This window comes from Hermetia illucens, chromosome 1 (genome assembly GCF_905115235.1).
Source record: "Hermetia illucens chromosome 1, iHerIll2.2.curated.20191125, whole genome shotgun sequence".
Classification (NCBI taxonomy): domain Eukaryota; kingdom Metazoa; phylum Arthropoda; class Insecta; order Diptera; family Stratiomyidae; genus Hermetia; species Hermetia illucens.
The window spans coordinates 208,406,891-208,431,456 of NC_051849.1; the positions used below are offsets into that span (position 1 = coordinate 208,406,891).

Here is a 24,566-nt window from a genome sequence, read left to right on the forward strand (position 1 = left end):
AAGAAACCGTAAAGCCGCCATCGCTTATAGATGACCTAGTTTACCAGATATGTCCGTGATGATTGAATTTAGTGCTGGAATGAGTCTCGGGAAATACGCAGTAAAAAGTTAGAAGACATTTGCGGGATTCCAGCTGAACTGACGTAAGGAGGGGATAAGTGCTGCCTATTCAGAAAGTTGAAGGTTAGTTTGTACAGCTAAAACTGTTGACTTGAATTACATCGGCTTTCGGTTATGCGAACTCGAAGTCTACGATAATGCTGTTGCTATCATAGTGACAATCTCTTATTCGATGGTCCAATCAAAAAGAAAGGACTTCCAATACCCAGGGTTTGCCTGTAGTTTGCACACTCTTTTAACATTTTCGAATCGTGTGGAAACGGGCATTCGTTGAATAATATGGACAGGGAGGGACTCATGGATATTTCAGTCAATGTTTTGGTATCTTTCGGCTTGATGGAGGTTGTATTTTTTTAGACTTGACGGGAAGTCTGGAACGAATGCTGAAACAGTAAAGTCTGATTGAAAAGTGTTAATCGATGTATTAATTTCAGCTTTAAAGTTGCGAGGGTTTCTCCCTCTTCTCCACAGCTTTGAAAGTGCGAATTATAGGGTATGCTGAGTTAAGAGGCATAGTTCCTTACAGGTTAGTGCCTCGTGTAGACCGCCAGAAGGGCACAGACTACCTACTGAAAAGACCCTCGCCTGGCCAGTTGGTCAGCTTGCTCATTCCCCTCTACGTTCCCATGGTAAGAAACTTAGAGTAGGGTGATCTTAAGCATGCGTATAATAGAGCCACACATTAGGATGGGGCATACCACAGATGTGTACATCCAAAGAACCATCTTTGGCCGGAGTCCCCGTTTCCTTGCAAATCTCCTTTCGCAGGCATAGAAGACTATACAATCCTTCTTAACTCGCAGTTCTAGGTTCGATCTTCATTTTAGCTTCAGATACAGCATTACACCCCGAGACGGAGGGACGTGCCTCTGTTCAAGTGACTACTTCCCAGATCAGACTGGATTATCCTAGCTCATAGCACGGATATCATCTAATGTTCCCTTGATGGCGTTGGTAATAACGTTGTTAAATGTTCTTCCTGCATCCAAGAAAGCAGCTAGAGTATACTGCTTGTATTGTATAGATAACTCAAACGTGCCAATTACCTCGTGAAGAGCAGTTTCTGTGGATTTACCTTTGAGGTAAACGTGTTGGGACTTAGAAAAAGGCGTTCTCTCCATTACCATCTTACGTTGGTGTCCAGGGTGAGCTCTAGGGCCTTCAACACGAAAGAGGTGAGACTGATTGGTCGAAAGTTCTTCGTGAACTCATGGCCGCGTTTGCTCGCTTGCGGTATGAAAATGAAGCGTGCGCGTCTCCAAGACAGCCCCGGTAAATATCCGTCTAGGAGCCTTCTCACTTTTTAAGAAAGGATGGGCTCCTATGTTCCTTGGACAGAATCTTAGGGAGCCCTGTGGATACGTTGGTGCTTTCAATGATCTGATGCTTTCAATGTTTTTCAATACAATCAGGACCGCCTCCTGGCAGTCTTGATGCCCGCCTAATACTTCTCCATAGTAAGCTTGATGGCCGAAAAACTTTCTTCCACTGTTTTCGGCACATGGACCCCTCTGTTTTGGATGAGAAAATTTCGTACTCTGTTTTTAAAACTGCTAGGCCAAAATTAAGGGTCCATAGCCCCAAAACAATGACAGAAAGTTTCTCCCCAATTGGTATAGTCCGCCATCAAGGAAAAGAAAAATGTAGTTCTCCTTCGATCGGCCTAGGCCTGAACGAGCGAGGCGGTCGTTTGGTTCAATATAATTCGCATCCACATCATGTTTGCAAGTTTATACAAAGGAAATGAAGAATACCTAGTAGCACCACTTCGGCTACGATGGTCCCATGACAGAATCGATTCAGCGCCTGATAAGTTGCCTCTCCCTTTGACGAAACCGTAAGTCATCCGTATTTTGAAGAGTTTCCAAAACTTTATATTGTAAAGGGTTGAAAGGAATGGAAGAATTCGACTACTTTGCGTACTAACATTTATGCTGCCAGTTTTAATCAAGGCTCTTTTACGAGATTAATTTCTTGTTGTGTCAAGAGTTGCGACATAGAACACGAATTCCACAAAATTGCTTATAATTTCCTCTATTTCGATAGACCATGCACATTCTGGGAGGCTTACTGGATACAGTACCCCTGTAATGTGCCTATCGGCGACTATATGATTATTGCGGGCAACCTCTGTGATTTTATCAGGGAAAAGGTGCAAAGTAAACGAGAGAAAGGGCCTCGGGAAACATACACAACATAATTGGGTTGTTTAGTGAATATTGTCAGGTTTCGGGAGTCAGCACAATTGAAAGGTAGAGAACAGCTAGTACCCTACTGGCTGTCGTGAGGAGCGTAGTGGTATCGCAACATTTGTCAGTTGCTGACTTCAGATGGCGCACATTTATTGCCTGTGCTAAATAGAGCAAGACTTGGCCTTATAACAACAGAACCTGGACGTGGTAGCTTATGAGCCCGATGTGTGCTGATGGCTATTATTGGATTATATGCATGGGACATTTACAAATAGGGAGGTGGAAAATCGTGGAAAGACACGTCCGCCCAAGCTCCGCCGCCCGGACGCCGGAGCTACGGCGGGCACGTGTGGGATTCGCATCCACTAAAAACCACCCCCGGTCTTTCCAGCCTCAGCCCCGCGGGACCACCATTAAGGCATTACTTCGCGGGGTAGGTTTGCCCTTAGGCACTCGTCCTTCTCCTATTTGCGACTTTCCTCCTTCTTTGTTCCTTCAGCAACTTATCCTGTATCTACGCAATCAAGCTCTCCGGGGTCACGCTCCTGCCCAGCACCTGGTTCAAGCTCCTTCTCCCCATCGCAAATCGTGGGCAGTGAAACATTACATGCTCTGAATCCTCCGGTATGCCATCGCATCTGGGACAATTCGGAGAATCATCCAACCCAAAGCGGTGCAGATAATGCCCGTAGCAACTACCGTGTCCCGTGAGAAACTGGGTAATGTGGTAGTTGGTCTCCCCACGTTTTCGCTCAAGCCACACCTTAATGTAGGGAATGAGCCTTTGGGTCCACCTCTCTTTCGTAGATTCGTCCCATCTACGTTGCCTGAGATCATGCTACTCTGACCTTGCCGCGTTTCTACGCTGTGCATGCCCCTTCATACGTCTTTCATGGTACAGGACACTCATTTATTTTGCGAGAATATCAACAGGGATCATGCCTGCCACCACAAATACTGCCTCATCTGATGTGGTTTTAAAAGCACTGCAAACCCTCAAAGCCATCAGCCGATAAACCGAGTTCACCTGCTTCCGTCTCTGATAGTTTGCAAGCGCCTCTGCCCACACAGGTGACGAGTAGAGCAGGATGGAGCGCACCACTCCGGCTAGCACCAACCTCCGGCAATGTTTCGGTCCACCAATATTTGGCAACATTTTTGCAAGTGCCGTGATGGCATTGGCTGCCTTTTTGCATTGCTCTAGGTGTTCCCTAAAACTCAATTTGGTGTCAATTATTACCCCCCGATATTTAATAGCCGGCTTTGATACGACCGTATGTTCACCGACCTCCACTTTCACAGTGTTCTTTTTCCTGCGGTTCGTTATTAAGACTGCTTATGTTTTCGCGTCCGCCAAGGTCAGCCCGGCCTTTTCTAGCCAGGACTTTACCGCTCTCACTGTTTCCGTTGCGTAAACCTCCACATCATCTGGGTGTTTTGCTGCAACAGCCACAGCTAGGTCATCAGCAAAGCCGACAATCGTAGTTCCCTTTGGGACGGGAAGAGCAAACACCTCATTATACATGATATTCCACAACAGGGGACCAAGTACCGATCCCTGTGGTACCCCGGCTGTGTGGGGCTCTCATCCGTCCCGTACCAGAGAGTCCTCTCTGAGAGGTAGTTTTCCACCAAATTCGCTAAATATCCGGGGACACCTATGAATAGGGAACTATATCGTGAGCTCCATAAGCTGACTTCAGAATTCAGACTCCAGTGGATATTCTTCCTTCCGTATATAACGGCTATATGATCTTAAGGGTTGTGGCGTCAAAACGGCGTACCGCAGCGTTAATTGCGGAGCAAGCATTTTTACCTACCACCTAATGATAAAGAAACTGAGAAGCTCTATTCATATTTTATGGCAAATCAAATGTAAATACATCCTACTGAGCAAGGTCACCTCTCAATGACTTATTCCCACCTTAACTATACCACCTAGTGACTTCTTAACAAGCGCATTCTCACCTTAACATCTTGAACAAATCACATTCCTTAAATCTAAAGTCAAGCACTCCATCGAAATCTACTCAAACCCTTGCGACCCACCGAAATGAAAAACGTTACCAGTTACCAATCAACCCTTCATCTCCCCCAGGAAAAATTCCTGGCTACACATTCAAAAACTCAAGCCAATCAAAACTCTACCCTAATACACCATAAAAACATCAAAATCATAAAAATATAACTTTAAAAAAATCAGTGTAAGGGTTATTATACCAACATGCTACCCATTGTCCTTTGAAATCTCCTCCCGTCAACTATGCAACCCTAATCCAACCCACCGATGCATAACCCTTGCATATCATGAAAATGGAAATTCTTTCTCAGCACAAATGCACACGCATACACAGTTCTTTCAAAACAATATGAAAATATCAAAGAAATGAGAAAATCCTGAGGTCATCTTGCTGCTTTTTAAAAAAATAGGGGACGGGGGATGAAGTACAACAGAATCAAAATTGCAGTGAAAATAATAATCACCGACCCGAATTGATAAATTATGGATATATATGCGATAAAATTATGTATTGTAATCGGTATCAGTGTACGTCGTATGTTAGGATCCGTGACAGGATTGAAATTTTCAGATATTATCCTTTCGCAGTCACCCCATACCGCCTGTACGCAATTGCATACAAGTTTGGAAAATGCAAAGGGTTTTTTTATGTATAGCTCACGATTGCCGATTTCGCTGTCCAATAGCAGCAGATGTCCTTAATTTGTCTGATGCTAAATAGGATACGAGTTGAGTTTTGTATATCTAAAATCCTTTGCATCCCTCATAAAAGACGACCGCCATTTTTTTTTTAAATTTAAACTATGGCGCGCTGCCTCGTTTTAGCCGTTTTTAAAAAAAAATGATATAAATCAGGGATTGTAAAGAAAGGATGTTTGTGGTGCAATTCCGTATCAATCAATTTTTGACACAGGATAATGGTCATCTCATAATCGGAGAGTCGAACCTACGAGAATAAATTTAAGTTTAATACGTGCGTAATTAACGAAGGGGTTAGTTGCATAGTTTTTTCGCGCCCGCATGAGGATAACAACAAGTATATGAAACCGTGAGGGTAATTTGGTGATGGAAAGCATCTGGGTGGAAAGGAAGGTTGTAATTAACACTGAATTTATAGCGCTCTGACTTGCAATAAATTGTGATCAATCAAATTATTTGGAGATTGTGAGAAAAAGGATTAATTGAATCCTCATGATTTGCGATTATACTTGAATAACAGAGAGGGTGTTGTCCTGGGAAGCGATCAGTTGTGTTCATGATGATTGCTTCCTTGATCCCCTAATTTTTAATACCATTCCAACATACCAAGAGCTACTTCTTTACCATAGTAAACTATATTCTTAGAATGCAGCAATAGCTTTGCATATAAAAAGATGTCAGTAGTAAGCAGAGGGGCAAGATAGAATTGCTTAAGACTACGAAACATGAAACTTTGTAGAAATACCAGGTGTACAAGCTTAAATCCGCTGTTTGCGCACAGATGGTGTTAGTGAGGGTACCAAGCTGCTATGAGCACGCCATATTTTTTTGTTTGACATTTGTCAACAATTGTCAGTGCATATCATCAGTAATTTCATGCAAAACCATATTTTTTCTTTTCAATAATCGTGTCCAGTTTTGTTCTCAGAAGGAAATATTTGGGGAAGGCCCTGTTTATTTGCTTGAATTTGAAGAAATCAGCCGCTGAATTGCATCGAATGCTTGTGGAGACCTACGGCGACAATGCTCTATCGGAAACAATGTGCCGCGACTGGATTCGTCGGTTCAAAGATGGCGATTTCGATCTAAGCGGCAAGGAGCGTGAAAATCGGCCCGGGAAAGTTAAGGACTCGAAATTGGAGACGCTTTTGGACGAGAACGATACTCAAACGCAGAAAATGCTCGCGAACCAATCAAGTGTGTCTCAACAAGCCGTTTCCATACATCTACGTGTAATGGGTAAGGTTCAAAAGATCGGAAAATGAGTGTCGCATGAACTGAACGATAGGCAGATGGAACGGGGCCAAAATACATGCGAAAATGCCAGACACAAAAAGGATGAGTTTGCATCCGTTTGTGACTAGCGACAAAAAATGGATTTATTTTGAGAATCCTAAACGAAAAATATCGTGGGTTGATCCCGGGCAACCAGCGACATCTTCTGGAAGACCGAATCGCTACGGACGGAAGACGATACTGCGTTTAGTGGGATCAGCGGCGTATTGTCTACTATCAACTGTTGAAACCTGGTGAAACTGTCGATGCCTATCTTATCACCAATAACTCATCAAATTGCGTCGTGCTCTGAATGAAAAACGGCCTTAATATCAACAAAGACATGAAAAGCTGATTTTCCTCCATGATAATGCTCCGTCGCACACGTCGGAAAAAGTTCGAAACTACTTAGAAACGCTAAACTGGGAGATACTTCCCCACCCCGCTTATATACTAGACTTGGCCCCATCCGACTATCATCTGTTTTCATCGATGGGCCACTCGCTCGCTGGGCAGAACTGCGATTTTTATGGAAACGTTCCAAACGTCCGAAAATGGCTTGACGGCGTCGTTTGCCTCCAAGGATCAACAATTTTATTGGCATGCTATCGATAAATTGCCCGAGAGGTGAAAAAAATGTCTAAATAGCGAGTGCCAGCATTTTGAATAAAGTTTTCTTTGGTTCCTATAAAATAAAAGTGTTTTTCTTGAAAAAAAAACCAGCGGATTTAAGCTTGTCCACCTGGTAGATTTAGATGGTATGTAGGGAGGAGGTGGCCAGAACGATCATCCGAGTTGACCACAGTCAAACACGAGAGCAGAACTATATCCGGCACCTAGAGAAAAGTGGCGAAGTTGTTCATGCAGGTTCGTCAGCACCTAAGTACCCGACTCCGTGCTAGTCAAGCTAGGGAATACGAGGGAATACTTCAAACTGGCACCCCGACCGAAAGCCTCGGTTCCATTGTAGCCGTAAATGGTATGGTTAAATTCATTTCTGTTGGAGTCAAGTCTTAAGAATCAGAACAGCTCAGCAGCCGCACCGCAGTTATAATTTTGGTGGAAATGGAAGCGATGAGCAAATGTCTTGTTTTTTCCTCTCGTCTAGAGGTTCCCGGGGCTCGTAAGAGCGCGCAGCTGAAAATGCTTCGCTCCTTCAAAGGTGACCGATTTGGCAACTATTCCAGCAATTGATATTGTCGAAAGATTCCAGGATACTGGCAGTGTCCCTGTCGTCCATACCCGGGAGTACCCTGTATATGTCCGTTTCCCGCAATTGGCGTTTTGTATTTTTCGTACAATGAAATCGAAGAGGCGAATAAGGCTCGCATTATCTCGGGTTGCGAACTTCTTTGCGAGATTTCCATTAAATACAGTTTTCGAAGTGGTTGCTCCAAACGGACACCAGTCTACGAATGTCCCGACAAAAATCAGTGAATGGATCGCGCTCCCGTGGAGTATGACTGTGGATTCACCTCCAGAGGTCAACATCCGGTAACCAGTCTCAAAATTGATCTCGGAGGGCGTCTCGCAGGCCCGATAAATTAACTTGGACTGTCGATACTGCCAGTACCAGACAGAAGTGTCCACAGCGAAGAGTATATACGTATGCTCGTCAGGCGGGCCAAGTTTTCTAGCTTAAAAATAAACTCATCGATGGGCAGTGATCCATTACATTTTACCCAATCGAGTTCAAAATGCGAGCCCTCCTATAGGGGGATTACGTGTCACCCGTGGAAATGTTCCAGTTTCTTCGATATCCATCAGGCCTTCCACCGGTCGATTTTCCGCTATATCTTGCCTTTCCGGCATCATCATCATCAACGGCGCAACAACCGGTATCCGATCTAGGCCTACCTTAATAAGGAACTCCAGACATCCCGGTTTTGCGCCGAGGTCCACCAATTCGATATCCCTAAAAGCTGTATGGCGTACTGACCTACGCTATCGCTCCATCTCAGGCAGGGTCTGCCTCATCTTCTTTTTGTCAGAATCGCAGCGTGAACGTTTTTGAATCTGGGCCACCTCCGCTTTCAAACGCGGAATCGCCCATCAGAATCCGACGATTTCGCATTTTTCGTCATTTTTACAACCCCCGGGCGGCGGAAAATTTCAATTTTCTTCGATTTTCATCTGGCCTTCCATCAGTCGATTGTTCGCTATATCTTGCCTTCCCGGCATCGTAACGTGAAAATTCGTGTATCTCCAGAATCTGAGCGGCCTTCCCACGAGAAAACGCCCACCCAAATCCAACGATTTTGTATTTTTCGTCCTTTTTACGACCCGGGGGTCGTTGAAAATTTCAATTTCCTTCGATTTTCCCCAGGGCCTCCAACGGTCGATTTTCCACTATATCTTGCCTTCCCGACATCGTAGCGTGAAAATTCTTGCATCTCCTGAATCTGGGCTGAACTATCTAGGACTGACAAAGGAGGTATAGCTGACAACAATGAAGCAGCGGTTGGGGGTCAATCCATGGCCGGAGAGCTCTTCAGGGCTAGATCATCCAGATCATTCCGTATAATGAATGCCTAGAGGCCGATGAGCTTTCAAATATAAAACGGAAGGAGATTTGGTGTGATATGGTACGGTCCTCTTTTGAGAGAATGTGTATCAGAAAGAGAGAGAGAGAGTTTGCAAATGTGCCCAACTGTCTAAGGTCTAAGTGATGCAATGATCTTTCGAAATCGCTCTCTTGTGATGAGCTACTACTAAGCCCGCCGTTCTATGTCTATGGCGAACCGTATTGGCGATATATCCGTTTTCTGTCATACTTCCTTAACGAGACCAAGCTCGGAGCAAGAGAGAAGGCAATTTCCCTCTATTTTCGCAATGGCTACCATCTATCTGCTCTCAGACTACGTAAGTCTGGATATTGGACGGCGAAACCCGACAGCCACAGTAATATTCTAGACGAAGTACCCCGGGAGCTCTGCCCGTTCCGTACGGACTACGCCACATCCAAGCCGAACTTCGCGGGAAACTTAACAAAAGACGTTTCAACCAGGGTGGAGTGGAAGATCGGCGACGTGTTGCAAGGTCATGATACAATTTTCTTCATCAACGGAAAAAGTTGGTCTATAGAGTCAGTGCGGGTGTTTCTTTCGGAAACACGGGCGGACTTGTATTCCAAGTGTAACTACTGGCGGCACTGTCAATGTTTGGGGTATGATCCGAGCCCCAAGCATAACATAGACATTCTGGCGTGACTATTAAGGCCTTGTACTCAGTGGTAACTTGGTTCAGGCTGGTGGCCAGTGCAGAAACACGCTGAACAGTTTGGACGGGCTCAAAGTCACCGTCCGTTGGGTTCCCGGTCATAGGATGGGAAATGAGTCTGAGACTGGCCAAGCGGAGTCCTGCGTTGGGCAGTCCTTCGGTGAACACAGTCTGTGTCAGGAGCGGAGTCTACGCGCATTGCTTAGCAGCCACTGACTTCGAATGATCAAGACTCACCACCTGCGCAAATTTAATGAAAATTTGGTTTGCCTATAACAATTGTAAGAACTCCAATGCCAGACGCGTGCAAATGCATACAAGATTACGGCAGTCTGCACGACGCAATTGCCTATAGGGGATCATGACACCAGATTCGGCATATTTTACAACTCGCATTGCCGAAGCTGCGGAGAAAAGTGAGAAACTCTCAGGCACTTCCTTTGCGGTTGCCTAGCTCTAGCTAGAACTAGGTTACGGACACTAGCCAAACCATTCTTTGAGGACCTCAGCGAGTACTCTAGTTGCATGGTGGGAGTGTTGCTTTTCTTTGTGAATGGTATGGGCGGCTCGTTCTGACGATCTGAGCCGGCTAGAGTCTGCCCCCCTTGCTATTACCACAGTAGTCGTGAATTTAGAGTTATTAGCATTAAAATGGCTACCCACAACGCTAATTGGGCTCCTCGGAGCGGTCACTGATACCAACCTATCCCAATCACAGGGTTTCAATAGAAAATTTTATGCAGGAGCACTTCAACTTTTTAAGAAACAACGAATTCCTATGTTCCTTGCCCAGAAACTTACTGAGTCTCGCAGAATCACTAATACTTTCGATGTTCCAAAGTAAGCCAGTCTGGACCACTTCCTGGTAGTCTTGATGTCCACTTTGTACTTTTTGAGGCAGCTCTTGTATGGTTACCATAATTTTTAATTGCAGCAGATGTTGAAGATTTCCTTGATCAGCTTCTTGAGATTGAACAGATCTTGGTTTCACCACGATGGCAATGTCTTGTTACTGTATTATGCTCGACACGAGTCTTTTTAAGGTAATTGCCAATGCCTTCTCCAGAGCCTTAACCTTTGACTGTAATTCACTTACCGTGGTAGTGGAGTGCTATCAAGGATCTCCTCCCAACTGTATTAATTCCCTGAGTTGCGGAAGTGGAAGGTTGGTGTAATTCCCCTATTAAACACCGATAGGTTTGCATCAGTCATAAAGTCAGACAGAGAGAGAGAGAGAGAATCACCACAACGTGTGCCTCCCATTGGCATCGCAGCCTATCTGCATGTTGGCTCTCCTTGATGCGAAGTTGGACCTATGCCAGCAAGGTTTATTCTCTGCTCTCGTCTGCTCGACGTAACCGTGTGGACTACCTGAACTCGGGTCCAGCACACAAGGGTGTACAGGATCATTCTGACAAGGATATATACTTCAGACCTATTACGATCAGTGTCTCTTGTATTGTGGGGTGAATTGTAATATGCGCTTTGGACCTTCTTGCTGTTTTGGCCTTCTCCGCTCCGATGTTCATGTCTTCCTCCCGGAGGAGGGCCAGCAGGTCAACAAAGAAGCCCTCCGATTGGTTCAGATTTATTTTTGCCACCCTCACCATGGTCTGGTTGCGTAGGGGCAATCTCCCTCAGAAGATCGATTTTGGTTCCCCTCACAACAGCTTGTTAGCTACGTCAAACCGGTCCGAGGCGTCGCGCCCGTTACTCTGAACCGTACTCTATAGTTCAGTTTTTCTAGCGCTGCAAGCATTCTACATTCATGCGAAGTAGGAAAGGCTGCCTCTTCGCCTGGAATTCCTCCTCCTTGAACAGCATCAAGTCGTCAATAGGAATCCCATGGGTTTTTGAAAAAGCAAGGATTAGATGAACTTGTCCTTATCAATGAGAATCTTTGGCAATCAGATACGAGTAGCATGTCCTCTGGGAATCTTGTCAAATGAGATATTTTTTACCTTCTCGCCCTTCCAAATGTTGGTGATGGAGAACTGATCCTCGTAAAAAAACATCAGGCCAGTTGGTTCCCGACGTAGAGTGTAAGATTCCTATATCAAATATCATCAATTCAATTGTCCTTGTTTAGAATCGGAGGACAGTGTGAGGATAAAACTTTAAGGATACCATTCTGAGTGGTGGTGAGGCAGCGTCTGATGAGTTGCCTCTGCCCTGGACGAAACCGTCAGTCAAAATTTTTGATTTTTTCAATTCTTAATGCTTGGGGTGCTACGCTCCAATACTAGGGATCCATGGACTAAAAAACGAGGGAGTAAGTTGCTCCTCATTTAGTCCGGTCCACCATCAAGTGGATGGGGACTTAGGATCCCGCAGATCCTAAACAACAGCCATTCTGTTTCGCCAAAGTTTCATCTCACGCGCCCATTCATCTTCATAAAGAAAAGGGAGTTTTGAAGTTATCAAGCAAAGAGGTAGTCGTGGATGTGGGAGAGGGGTCCTTTGGACACTTTGGTCCGTCTCACAAGGGTCATGCGTTTCCCTGCTACACGCATGTAGCAGCGCACGGTCCAGGCAGCATATTTTTTAATGTCCAATTTTTAGCTCCGGTTCTTTGGGTAATTTTGTGCGATATTCACCTTTCTGTATTTTAGGTTCTAAAGCGGTTCTACCACACCGAATAAAGGACACGCGAAAACTTTGCACATGGCGCGAGAAGGACTGCAGTGTCTGGAAAGATACCTTGCACATTAGCGATCCTTGCTAGCACAGAGGCGCATACGTCGGCTGGACATATCGAAAAAGCTGCACTTAGTTGCTGGTGGGTATGTACGATTAATTTTTGCCAATTTTTGTAGGTTTTGGGGGAGCTCTGCCTTTGTGATTAACCGTGGTCAACCCGGGGTCATTCTGATTAACTCGTACTCCTACATTTGTACAAATTCGAGGTTTTATTTATCAAATCCTACCCGGGCTTCTAAGATTCATGTAGTGCAAAAAATTCGCTGAATGAAGGAAGAAGGTATAGATAGAGACATAGGAAGACTAAAAAAAATCCTCTGGCTAAGCTAAAAATCCCCTGGATGAACCAGTAAGGACTATCCAGTGTTATACCACAACTAAATCAGGAGAGCATTGTCAATTATTTTTTACACTATAAGAATTAATCACCATTGCGCAATGAATTGCGTCCTTCGAACCTAACTTAGCTACATAAAAAGGATAAGATTGTCAACGAGGTCGGCGAGCTGATCTTCTTAACTATACAATACCACATAGAAGACGTCCCTGATTCATTCCACTAAAATTTCACTGCAATAAATGCAATGAATCGATATTGGGCTCATTTTTCGCTAAATTTGCTTCAAATTAATCCCAACAAACATAGGGAGCCACACTCACCATTCCTTAAATTAGGCACATTCGAGAGGACAGCGTGCGTCTGTCTCGTGTCCAAAATGAAACCCTTGAACTCATCTTTAACATAATCTTCCTCTGAATCCGACCACATATGAATTCAAGTTGCATAACCCTTTATATTTGCAACCCCTTCACCGTGGAAGGATGTCTCTACTATCCTAAGAGCATTATCTCTAAAAGATAGGGTCTGTCTGTCATATTATAGGCGGTTACATTGATTCACGCCAAAAACCTTTATCCTGACAAACTAGTCCCTGTCTCTGTGTCTCTTTTTTTTCGGGATCCTGTTCAATGTTATTCGTGCTTTTGGATTTTAAATTCTTAAACGGTTTAATAGCTGACGTGTGCTTTGACAAAAGGACTCAAAGAGATTAAGGACATTTTGGAACAATGGTTTATCGTCAGTTTGGTCTAACCGTGTTATTTTTTAAGCAAATTTTCCTCACAATATGTTCACTATTCAAAAGTCATTGTTATGGTGAAAAGGATGAAGATGGCCAAAAAAGGATAATAGAGCTAAATACCATTTTGGGAATTGAAGACTTACCTGACGAGCGGAGGAGTGGCGATGATGGTGGTGATTTCGATAGGCGGCCAAGATCTGAAACGAAAAGGAAAGAAAAAAGAAAAATTATTACGAATTAGAATAAATGAATGCGTTATCCACCTCATGAATATTAATTTAGGTAGGATGATAGGACGAAAAGGATGCATAAGCACACGTCCGTTAGTTTGGGAGTGAGAAATATTGTGCTAGGAAGTGAGAAATATTGTGCTAGGGAGTGAGATCAATTTTCTTCTTACTTTGAACCCCCAAATTTGATTTTCCAACAGAAACACAGTAACTGCAAAGGGTTCTATGATAAAAGATACATCTTGAGTTATCAGCCCTCTTCAGAATGTCCTCTAAATTTGCAAAGACTCCCCAAGGTTGAGTTGCATTTGCAACATTCAGACTTTGATAATTTATGTAGCATTACGGATACGTTGGTCAGTCGGGACATGCAAAATTCGATACTATCTCTGACTGGACCAATGTCCTCGGCCTGTTCCCTTGGGAGATGTAAGGAGCAAGCATCCATAAATATCATTCGGAATGCTTTTATGCACTCGATGCTAATGCTGTTGCTCGTGTTCTCAGTGTTTACTGGCCCGATAGTCCGTTCGCTACATTAAGGATATGCCGAACGTCTAGACCTTTGATACATGTCCTTTTTATATTTTTACTTAGTAGCTTTGTGTGGAAGCACGACTTTATTGATAGCCGCATTATTTTACTATTCAATGGAATTTTATGTAGATACGTTTTTTTCGTATCCTTACGGAGGGTAGGAGTGAAATTTATAGGACTCTGGGGATGATCCAGTTGAATTCTATTATTTTCGAGTTTTTTTTCCTTAGGACTGAAGTTTGTAAGGTGCTTTGAAGTTAGACTTTTTGGGGGATAACACTTGAGAAATAGGAAGGACAATTTCCATTCATGAACTCCTAATGTAGAGATTATTATCTGATTTACCTGATAAATAAGAAGGATGAGGAATTCCTGGGAGAATTTTCGATTCAGATGATTTTACTTAGTGAATTTATAAAGGAATACACTTTGAAGTAATTTAAAATTGACTAACCTATCTCTTCTCCCTCCACGATTACCTACCTAGTCGTGGTGAGAGAGCTCAGTAAGGAAGATTCTCTAGGAAACGGGAGATGACATATAAAGCTAAGTGGTAATCAAAACCCCAAGCCAAGATGTGACTACCGTGCCGAGGGTTGAATGGTCAAGATGTGGCCGTAAACGGTGAACTCTGGGTACCAGGCGACCCCCAATTTCAACTAGCCTTGTCTCGGCAAAAAGGGGCTCTGCCAAAATTGACCTACTTTCCTCGATTTTTTTTTTGTGCGTACACGGAGGTGGAAAATCTTAGAAAGACACGTCCGCCGCAGCTCCGCCGCCCGAACGGCGGAACTACAGCGGGCGCGTGTGGGATTCACACCCATTAAAAACCACCCCCGGTCTCTCCAGCCCCAGCCCCGCGGGACCACCATTGAGGTATTACTTCGCGGTGTAGGTTTGCTCTTAGGCACTCATCCTTCTCCTATTTGCAGCTTTCCTCCTTCTTTGTTCCTTCAGCAACTCCTCCTGCATTTGGATGATTGCGGAGCCAACCGCAAGCCACTTCTCCTCGGACTCCAGCATCTCAGTAACCAAGCTCTCCGGGGTCCCGCTCCTGCCCAGCACCTGGTTTAAGCTCCTTCTTTCCGTCGCAAATCGTGAGCAGTGAAACATCACATGCTCTGGATCCTCCGGTATGCCATCGCATCTGGGACAGTTCGGAAAATCATCCAACCCAAAGCGGTGCAGATACTGCCTGTAGCAACCACCGTGTCCCGTGAGGAACTGGGTAATGTGGTAGTTGGTCTCCCCATGTTTTCGCTCAAGCCACACCCTAATGTTGGGAATGAGCCTGTGCGTTCACCGACCTTTCGCAGACTCGTCCCATCTGCGTTGCCAGAGATCAAGCGACTCTGACCTTGCCGCATTTCTACGCTGTGCATGCTCCTCCATATGTCTTGCATTGTACAGGACACTCATTTCTTCATTTCTTTGGCCAGAATGTCAACCGGGATCATGCCTGCAACCACCAATACTGCCTCATCTGATGTGGTTCTAAAAGCACTGCAAACCCTCAAAGCCATCCGCCGGTAAACCGAGTTCACCTGCTTCCGTCTCTGAGAGTTTGCAAGCGCCTCTGCCCACACAGGCGACGAGTAGAGCAGGATGGAGCGCACCACTCCGGCTAGCACCAGCCTCCGGCAATGTTTCGGCCCACCAATATTTGGCAACATTTTTGCAAGTGCCGTGGTAGCACTGGCTGCCTTTTGGCATGCATAGTCTAGGTGTTCCCTAAAACTCAATCTGGTGTCAATTATTACTCCCAGGTATTTGATAGCCGGCTTTGATACGACCGTATGTCCACCGACCTCCACTTTTACAGTATTATTTTTCCTGCGTTTCGTTATTAAGACCGCTTCCGTTTTCGCGTCCGCCAAGGTCAGCCCGGCCTTTTCTAGCCAGGACTTTACCACTCTCACTTTTTTTGTTGCGTAAACTTCCACATCTTCTGGGTGTTTTGCTGCAACAACCACAGCTAGGTCATCAGCAAAGCCGACAATCGTAGTCCCCTCTGGGACGGGAAGAGCAAGCACCCCATTATACATGATATTCCACAACAGGGGACCAAGTACCGATCCCTGTGGTACTCCGGCTGTGATAATGTACTCTTTGGGGTCCTCATCCGTCCCGTACCAGAGAGTCCTCTCTGAGAGGTAGTTTTCCACCAAATTCGCTAAGTATCCGGGGACACCTATGTCAGCCAACGCCCCTTTAATTCTATTCCAGTTGGCCGAGTTGAATGCGTTTTTCACATCCAACGCCACCGCGGCACAGCAGCCGCCAGAAATCAGTGCACCTTTTGCCAGGTTTACCACTATGCCGATTGCGTCCACCGTAGAGTGGGCGCGTCGGAAACCAAACTGGCGTTCCGACAAACCATTGCTGGCTTCGACGATGGGCAGGAGTCTGTTGTAGATGACTCTCTCCATCATCTTCCCCATTGTATCCAACAGGCAGATAGGACGATACGACGCTGGGTTTCCAGGTGGCTTGCCAGGCTTCGGAAGCAACACCAACTTTTGCTTTTTCCACTGGGCAGGGAATATTCCTTCTTTTAGGCACGCCTCGAAGGTGTTGGCGAAAAGGTCGGGCCTAGTCTTCACTGCCAGTTTCAAAGCTCGGTTGGGGATGCCATCCAAACCTGGAGTCTTGTTGTCACCGAACCTACCACATATTTCCCGCAGCTCCTCCACAGTTACAGGCGGTATTATGCCGTCATTTAGCTGGACAAAAATTTGCCTTCCCCTATTTTCGTGGTGAGGGAACAGAGTGGTAACAATCTATTTTAGGAGGCGCGGACAGGCCACCTGGGGTGATTTCCGCAGCCTTTTCATCACCACTCCGTAAGCCTCGCCCCAAGGGTTTATGTCGGCATGGTCGCACAGCTGTTTGAAGCAGTTCTTTTTGCTCCTCCGAATGGCTTCCTTTAGGCGGCCACGCAATTGCTTGTGTGCCTCTTCTCGACCGTCGCCACCGGGTTTTCCCCTGAGCCTCTGGCAAAGCCTCCTTGCCCGAAAACATGCGGCTCGCAAACTTGCGATTTCGTTGTTCCACCAGTAGTTGGGTTGCCTACTGGGAAGCAATCGCCTTCTGGGCATAGTAGCATCGCATGCTTCCGTCACCCATCGAGTGATCTGGGTGGCTTTCTCTCCAGCCGTACCATTCAGGGATATGTCGGATTTGAGCACCGCGGAAAACGTGTCCCCCTCGAAAGCTTTCACTGTCCAGCCAAGCATACCACCCGGCATTCTGCGAAAACTCTTTTTCGAGCTCGATCCGCCCTTGATCTCTATGCAGATTACCTGGTGGTCGCTGTGAGTATAGTCCTCACTGACATGCCAAACGATTCTACTGGCTAAAGTAGCACTCACGTATGTCAGGTCCACTATAGACCCCAGGCCCCTTCCCCGGAAAGTGTACGAAGACCCAACATTCGCCAGTACCACGTCCAGCTCCGCGAATGCTTCGAGGAGAACACGTCCCCTGACATTAGTTATCCGGCTGCCCCATTCAAGAGCCCACGCATTGAAATCGCCTCCTATTATGATCGGCCAACGTCCTCTTGCATCCAGAACAAGAGCAGCAAGCATCCGCTCATACTCGACGAGTGTAGCGCTGGGTGGAGCATAGCAGCTGTAGATGTGGATGCTCTTCACCTTCGCTCTGATGAAGTCCTCCTCCGGGTGCTCCATTATTTCCTGGAAGGCTTGTTCTCCACAAGTCCACAGCGCTGCTTGGTCCGTTTGGTCTTTGACCCAAACGCTACCACCGCGGTTTCGGTATGGTTCACTTAGTATGGCCACATCGATGTTTTTCTCGCGGATGGTTTGCGCGAGTGTTCGGGGCACTTGTGCCTAAGGGGAAACCGAAGCGGCAGCGGTCCTCGGACGATCTTAACTCTTCGACACAAAAGGCAGCAAAGAGGGCTCGGCCAGCAACGGCGAGGCCTTCATTCGCAGCCAAGGCTATCGAAACCGATAGATGGGTCCTGTATGATGACTCTAATCCATCCGGCTATGATACTGAGCAGTGCGAACAGCTTAGGAGAAAACTCCTTCTAGCTGTAAGGATTGCACCCGCGCAAGGCATTAAGCTTTGCTTTGAGTCGGTAGGTGTATACCGTAAAATATTACGGCTGAACTTTGCCGACGAAGAGACGAACGAGTGGCTCAGGCAGTGCTGTTCCTCCTTCAACGATTTGTGGGAGGGTGTGCGACTAACTTTGAAAAGAGTCTCTGAGCTTCCATCGATCTAAAAAGTGTTTCCTCTGGCTTCCAGAAGAAGAGCGAAATGGTGCTGGGGTTCTGGAATAACTTGGTGTGGAGAACAACCTCAGCACTTCCATCTGGTTGCTCCTAGGCAGCAAAACAAGAGACCCATTTTGATGTATGCATGCATCGTCTGGTGGCCAAGACTGAACTTTGCTAACAGCAGGAAGCTGCTAACGCAGATTCAGAGACTTGGTTGCCTAAGTGTTACTGCAGCAATGAGTACTACGCTGACTGCGGCACACGGGGATAGTACAATGGGCCTAACAATGACCTGAGTGCTCGGAGCTGCGACTTCCCCCAGTAAACTAAACTAACTAACTAACCTATCTCAAATCAGTGGAAATCCTTGACGAGTTTGTCAAAGATGCTTTCAACTATTTACCGGCAAATCAAAGTTCATCGATTATCCAATTTCTACCGGTTCAAATCTGCAAGATACCCAAATTACAACGAAAAATCCAAAGACACTTCTTGGATATGCAACCATAATTTTACAGCAGATTCAAAACCATCCTGAAGCCAAAATTTATGTCCTACAATTCTCTTTGTCCTTTCTATAGGTACAGATTAATTGTGAGATTTCCGTATTCATATAATTTATCTATTCTATCCTTAAAAAGGTAGATAATAAGAACATTTTCCAACTTTGCTACGGTCCTCTTTTTTAACAGCAATTTCCTACGGTTGCTAGTTCCAAACCATGCATGACAAAAAAATTATTTTCCTTAAGATGCAAGAAAGGACGACACAAAATCCACAAATCACTGGAGAAAATGCCTACTAATGACAAGTTGTATCTTTAGAATTTGAATTTGACTGGCTGGAAGACGATGTTGCGGCGATCATATTAGTAGGTTTCCTGGATGCCATCATGTACGAGAAATCCAGGGAAAAAATGTACAAATGCAAAAAAAGGACACTCAATCGAAGGTGAGACGAGATCTTATGATTGCCAGGTAGATGAAAATAAGGACTGATCTCTGGGCAGGAAATTTGAATACGGTTTTAGGATGGGTGTATGGTGGCCATGGTTAAGGTAAATTGTAACACGATCTCGTGTTTTCAGGATTACGGATTTTTGTTTGGGTTTGATAGATGACGGAGTTCATAGCAGGTGGTAAGAATATCAGGAAAAAAAGGCCAAGGAGAAAGTTGGATTGAAAAAACTAGGGTTTCGAAATAGAATATGACTTGGTTTGAAGTGTCTTAATTGCTACTATAATTGCAAAAAATTAGTCCGCTAAGCAAGCACTACTTGCAAAGGATATTTCCCATCAATGTGAAGAGTCTTCATTTCTTTTAAGAAGTAAAAAATGATTACCCCCCTTTCGCACGTCTGCTAGATTTCATAGATTTTCACCAATCATCAGAAATTAGGCATTCACCTTCCAGGTGAAACGAGAAAGGCTTAAACGTACTTGCGGTACCTCTAGGATTATCCTTGTTAAAGTTTTAGAAGTGCATGTTTCTTGCATGTTTCTGGTTTACCTCGTTCTGGAGTAGAGGGTATCCATATAAGGTCAGTTTTTAATGAGATGAAGTTAATGTTTTGCAGGTAATGAGTTCACAGCAGGATGCACAGGCCAGCTACTCCTCTTGATGGTAAACATCTATAAGCCATGCAGTACAGTGCCAAAAACAACATGTTCTACCGTTCTATCGTAGGGCAAACGCAGCATTTGTTTCTACTATTGCGGAGAAGACTCGTAAGGAGAAGGTGAATTAAATGGAAGAATAAAAATCCCTCAGAAAATTACGAAAAGGACTGAAAAACGATCCAGAGGAAGACATAATATTATAAGTTACTGTCGATATGACACTCAACGGTTAGTATGATTCGAAAAGGCTGCTTCTTATTACGAAGAGTATCACCGAATAAAGGAAGAATATCCTTTTTTGGGTAGGTAGGTATTAGCGGACGCTCCAAGGAGCCCTATTAGCTCTGAGGTGAGCCCTTTTGATGCCATAAACTCCTAAGACCGTGGCTGCAGTTACAAGAGCAGGGAGGCAGAGTCCAACCGGCTCAGATCTCCAGAGCCAGCCCGTGGCATTCACGAAGGAAAGCAGCTCTCCCACCCTGCACCTATAAATCTCTCTGAGGTCCCCAAAGAATGGTTTGTCGTAGCCGTAGCCATCCGTAGCCGAACTTTAGCTAGAACTGGGCAATCGCAGAGGAAGTGCCTGAGAGTCTTCCCCTCTTCTCCGCAGCTTCGGCAATACGAATTATAGGGTGTGCCGAGTCTGGCGACATGGTCCCCTATGAGCCAGTACCCCGTGCAGATCAACGTAATCTTGAAAGCATTTGCACCCGTCTGGCACAGGAGCTCTCGTGATCGGGCTATGTTATAAGGAGTCAAATCTCTCTTGACGTGGCACATCGCTATCTAAGGCCCACGGCTGCTAAGTTGTGTGAGTAGATTCCACCCTTGACAATCGCCAGCGAGATACAGACTGTACCCGCCAAAGGACTGCCAAGAGCAGAGCCCCGCCTGGCCAATCCGTAAGCTCGCTCATGCCCCGCTATGTTTCTATGCCTGGGAATCCAGAGGAGGGTGACCTTGACGTGACACCCGGACTGTTCAACGCATTTCTGTACTACCTCACCAGCCTGGAGGATGTCGTCACTGAGTGCAAGGCCTTAAGGCCTTAATGGTCGCTTGGCTGTCGATCAGAATAGCGATGTTACGCTTGGAGTTCGGATCATAGTGGCATAGTCCGTAGGGAATGCTCAGATTTTCTGAAGTGCTTTATCTAGGATGTTACTTCGCTGTCCAGAATCTGGATTCACGTAGCCTGCTCGCACTACACGTATTTGATGTGGAGGTCTAGGAGGATTGCACAATCCCAGTAGCACACGCACACGCGGTTCTTTGAATTCTATTGAGCTTTATTCTATTGTATTTTTTACTGAAAGCTTCTCACCATACAATAGTTAGGATTGGACGCACAGCAGTTGCGTATATCCAGAGAACCATCCTCGACCGGAGACCCCATTTATTTTTCTATATTTAAAGGAATAGACAAAAATCCATCGAAGCTTGACTCTCCTAGGGTGTTCGATTTTCAGAATAATTTTTAACGAAAGCGGTCTCAAAAAACACCGCGCAACGTGACCTGTTGTTTGAGTAGTTTTGCTTGTTTGGTAGGAGGCATTAGGAGTGGAAGTGGTGAGCTATTACAAGATTTCTCCACCTTCCCTCTCAAAAATATGGTCATTACTTCTGTGGGGGTTGATGGTTTAAACGAACTGATCTGAGTGCTGGTCTTCATTTCAATACAGCGGGGTCGGGATGTGACCGATACCTTCCAAATAATTTCACTACATTTCTAGCAAGATTGCTGTAAAGTATGCCATTTGTTAGGTTTCTTAAAGGAATCAGTTGGGTACAGTCTTTCTACTCTCATTGGATCAGTGCCGTAATACGCAATAATCACATTCGAAATGAGGGCTTCCGCGATAGATATGGAGATGCATCTCAAGTGTAAAAATTGCGAAACGGCGTCTTTAATGGTATGGTCATGTAAACTGCGTTAACGATATGGCATTAAACAGTTGAATGTCATTTAGGCAAAGCCGGTGCAAGGGAGAAACTTTCCCGAAGGTCCATTGAAGCTTGACTTTCCCAGGAAATCTAATTTTCAGAACGATCTTCAAGGAGAGCGTTACCAAGCCACGCCAGGATTTCTGGAAGATAAAGGAACGGATGATTGAAAGATGTTTTTCGCATTCTACAGATCAGTTTTCCCTGATCTGTTCGTACATGTTGGTGTCAGACCTTGTTAGTACTGGTGAAGGGAACAAGTGGTTCCCGAAATATCGGTATTTGTAAAACCAATAAATAACACTATAAAAAAGCAGGTTTTAATTATTTCAAATAATTTAATGGCTGGAAATGGCGCGTAGTTACACTTAGATTGAATGAATTGATCAACAATCTTCGGAAGGCCCACAAAGTAATCGTCTCATTTTTGAGGTTAGGGCTTGAAATTCGTAGAATTTTTGAAAGTTTCCGGGATTAGATCCAGCGATCTTTATGCGACATTGGTTCCGGGAATTACACCTACTAAGCTGTCCTCAAATTTCCCCAGTTCATTGCATATATAGACCGGTAGTACCCCTTATGTCCGTCCAACGCTTTGTGGCTGGACAGCGTTAAACGTGCAAGGGTTCTGACTTGAAACATGATTCCATAGGCATCTTTTCTCTTGTCCAGAAAATTTCACATTTCAAGAGGGCATGATATGCACTAGCCGGTCTGTGGACAGTGTAATTCAGATTATGATTGAATTTTCACTACTTCCGAAAGCACATAAAGGATTGTGAACATGCAGAAGCATAGTTTCAACAGCCAGAGAAGGGTGTAGAATAGCATGAGAAGTGCCTTTTTTTGAAGCGTTGAATTTCTGCTGAGTATGGTCGGCGAGCCTTAAAAGCCGAGGCATCCCTTCTTTGGAATAATTCCAAAGGGGGATGTACAGGGGTCTTTCACGCACAGAAAGATGGAGTGTGCAAATTCAGCTTGGACATTTGCCCTGGAGCATTTGATTCAGTGCGATTCTGGAAGTACCTAACAAACTTATCGGTAGAAGAAAACCACCCATACTAAGAAAAGAAAGACGTAATATGCCCATGCAAATCCACGAGTCGCAACACCGAGCAATCCAAAGAAATTACGAACAGCCAACATGGTCGGAGTCATTTACTTAATTATTATACAACCAATTGAGCTAAAGTTACTCAGCCGAATAATCGACACTTCCTAATGATAATCCGATCCAAGTAACAAAAAGAAAATTGTTATATCTGGTTGCCTTTAACCCCTTGGTGAGGTATAGTGCGTCAATACATGTCATCGCTCGCGGTTACCTGGAACGCACTTCAGCTCCTTCCACAACTTCCCGAGACGCTCGCAATCCTCTTTTATTGTTCTGCCTCAAGTGCCCTTGGGACGACTTCCTCGTCGGCCATGTTAGGCGAGCAAATTCTGCTGCATGGCATAGCCCGCAATGCAATTGACGCTTCTACTTAATGTGTGATACATCCGCTGACGCTTACGTCTTCCTATTATATTGCATACGAGAGTCAAGCCTGTGCGCTGGTCAAGTTGTTCGTTTTAAATATTGTCAGTGCTGCCCGATAATACCATTCAGGCAGTTATTAACGAAAGCGTGGACCTTTTAAGTAACAATGGAGTTCATCTTCCATGTGCTACTCACATATAGCAACATAGAAAGAACACTAGAATAGGACAATCTCAACTTGACCTTAGTGTTGAGATAACTGCATTTCCAGATTTTCAACAGGGCAGCGAAGGTGGGTCTAGCACTGTTAATGCGTCGAGCACACTTCCTACATAAACAAATTGATTGATGCCTTCGATGCTCTGCCCATTAATGCAGATAGGGAAAGTGCGATGATCCGTCAGACTGAGAACCTTGGTTTTGTTAGTGTTTGTCCTGAGTCCAACTCTACTTGCCTCTCTTTCCAAATCCAGAACCATTGGTCCAAGGCCCATGACCCGGAGCGAAAGCAAACAGATGTCATCAGCCTAGTCGAGGTGTTTAAGGAAAGATGTCATCGTCCATTGAATTCCTCCACATCCTCCGGATGGGGTAGATGAAGAACGTCAGCGATAACAAGAGGGAATAATATCGGTGTCGGACTCCACTTTAGACCTAAAAATCCTCTTAGATTTCACCTCGGTGCAGCATGTGATATTTTGCGCCATCATATGTTGCTCTGATAATAGCTATTAGTTGCCTCGGAATGCCCCTTCCTACGAAGAGCACTGGAGATACACTCCCTGTTCACGCTATCGAATGAAATCAATGAAGAGCATGTGCAGCGAATATCTAAATTCCGCTTACTATTCCAAAACGATCCGTAGGGTGCTGATGTGGTCGATGCTGGAGGATCCGGAGCGGAAACCAGCCTGTTCTCTGTCGAAAAAGCTTCCGAGATGTTGTTTGATGCCTTCCAGGATTATTTTAGCTATTATCTTTGCGACGGCAGAGTGTGAGCAGGTACCCCTCCAATTGTCACACTCTAAGCGGGTGCCCTTTTTTGGTATCTTAACGATCATCCTTTCTTTTTTTACTTTTTGGGAGAGGAGTGGAAACAGCAGGTGTGCAGGTGCAGCGATAAATAACTCTACGGGGAACCGGCGTGTCTAGCGGCTTGACTCCGCTCGAGTGGATTGATGGCCGAAATGATTTTTCTT

General features: G+C 45.1%; 1 protein-coding gene across 1 annotated transcript in view; it reads right to left on the minus strand.

The window, feature by feature from the left end:
- The window catches only part of LOC119646131 (myb-like protein Q), a 162,902-nt gene that overhangs the window by 20,533 nt on the left and 117,803 nt on the right, over positions 1–24,566 (minus strand). Inside the window, exon 4 of the mRNA XM_038046480.1 lies at positions 13,451–13,504. Coding sequence (XP_037902408.1) covers positions 13,451–13,504 — 54 coding nt within the window. The remainder of the gene's footprint in view (positions 1–13,450; positions 13,505–24,566) is intronic.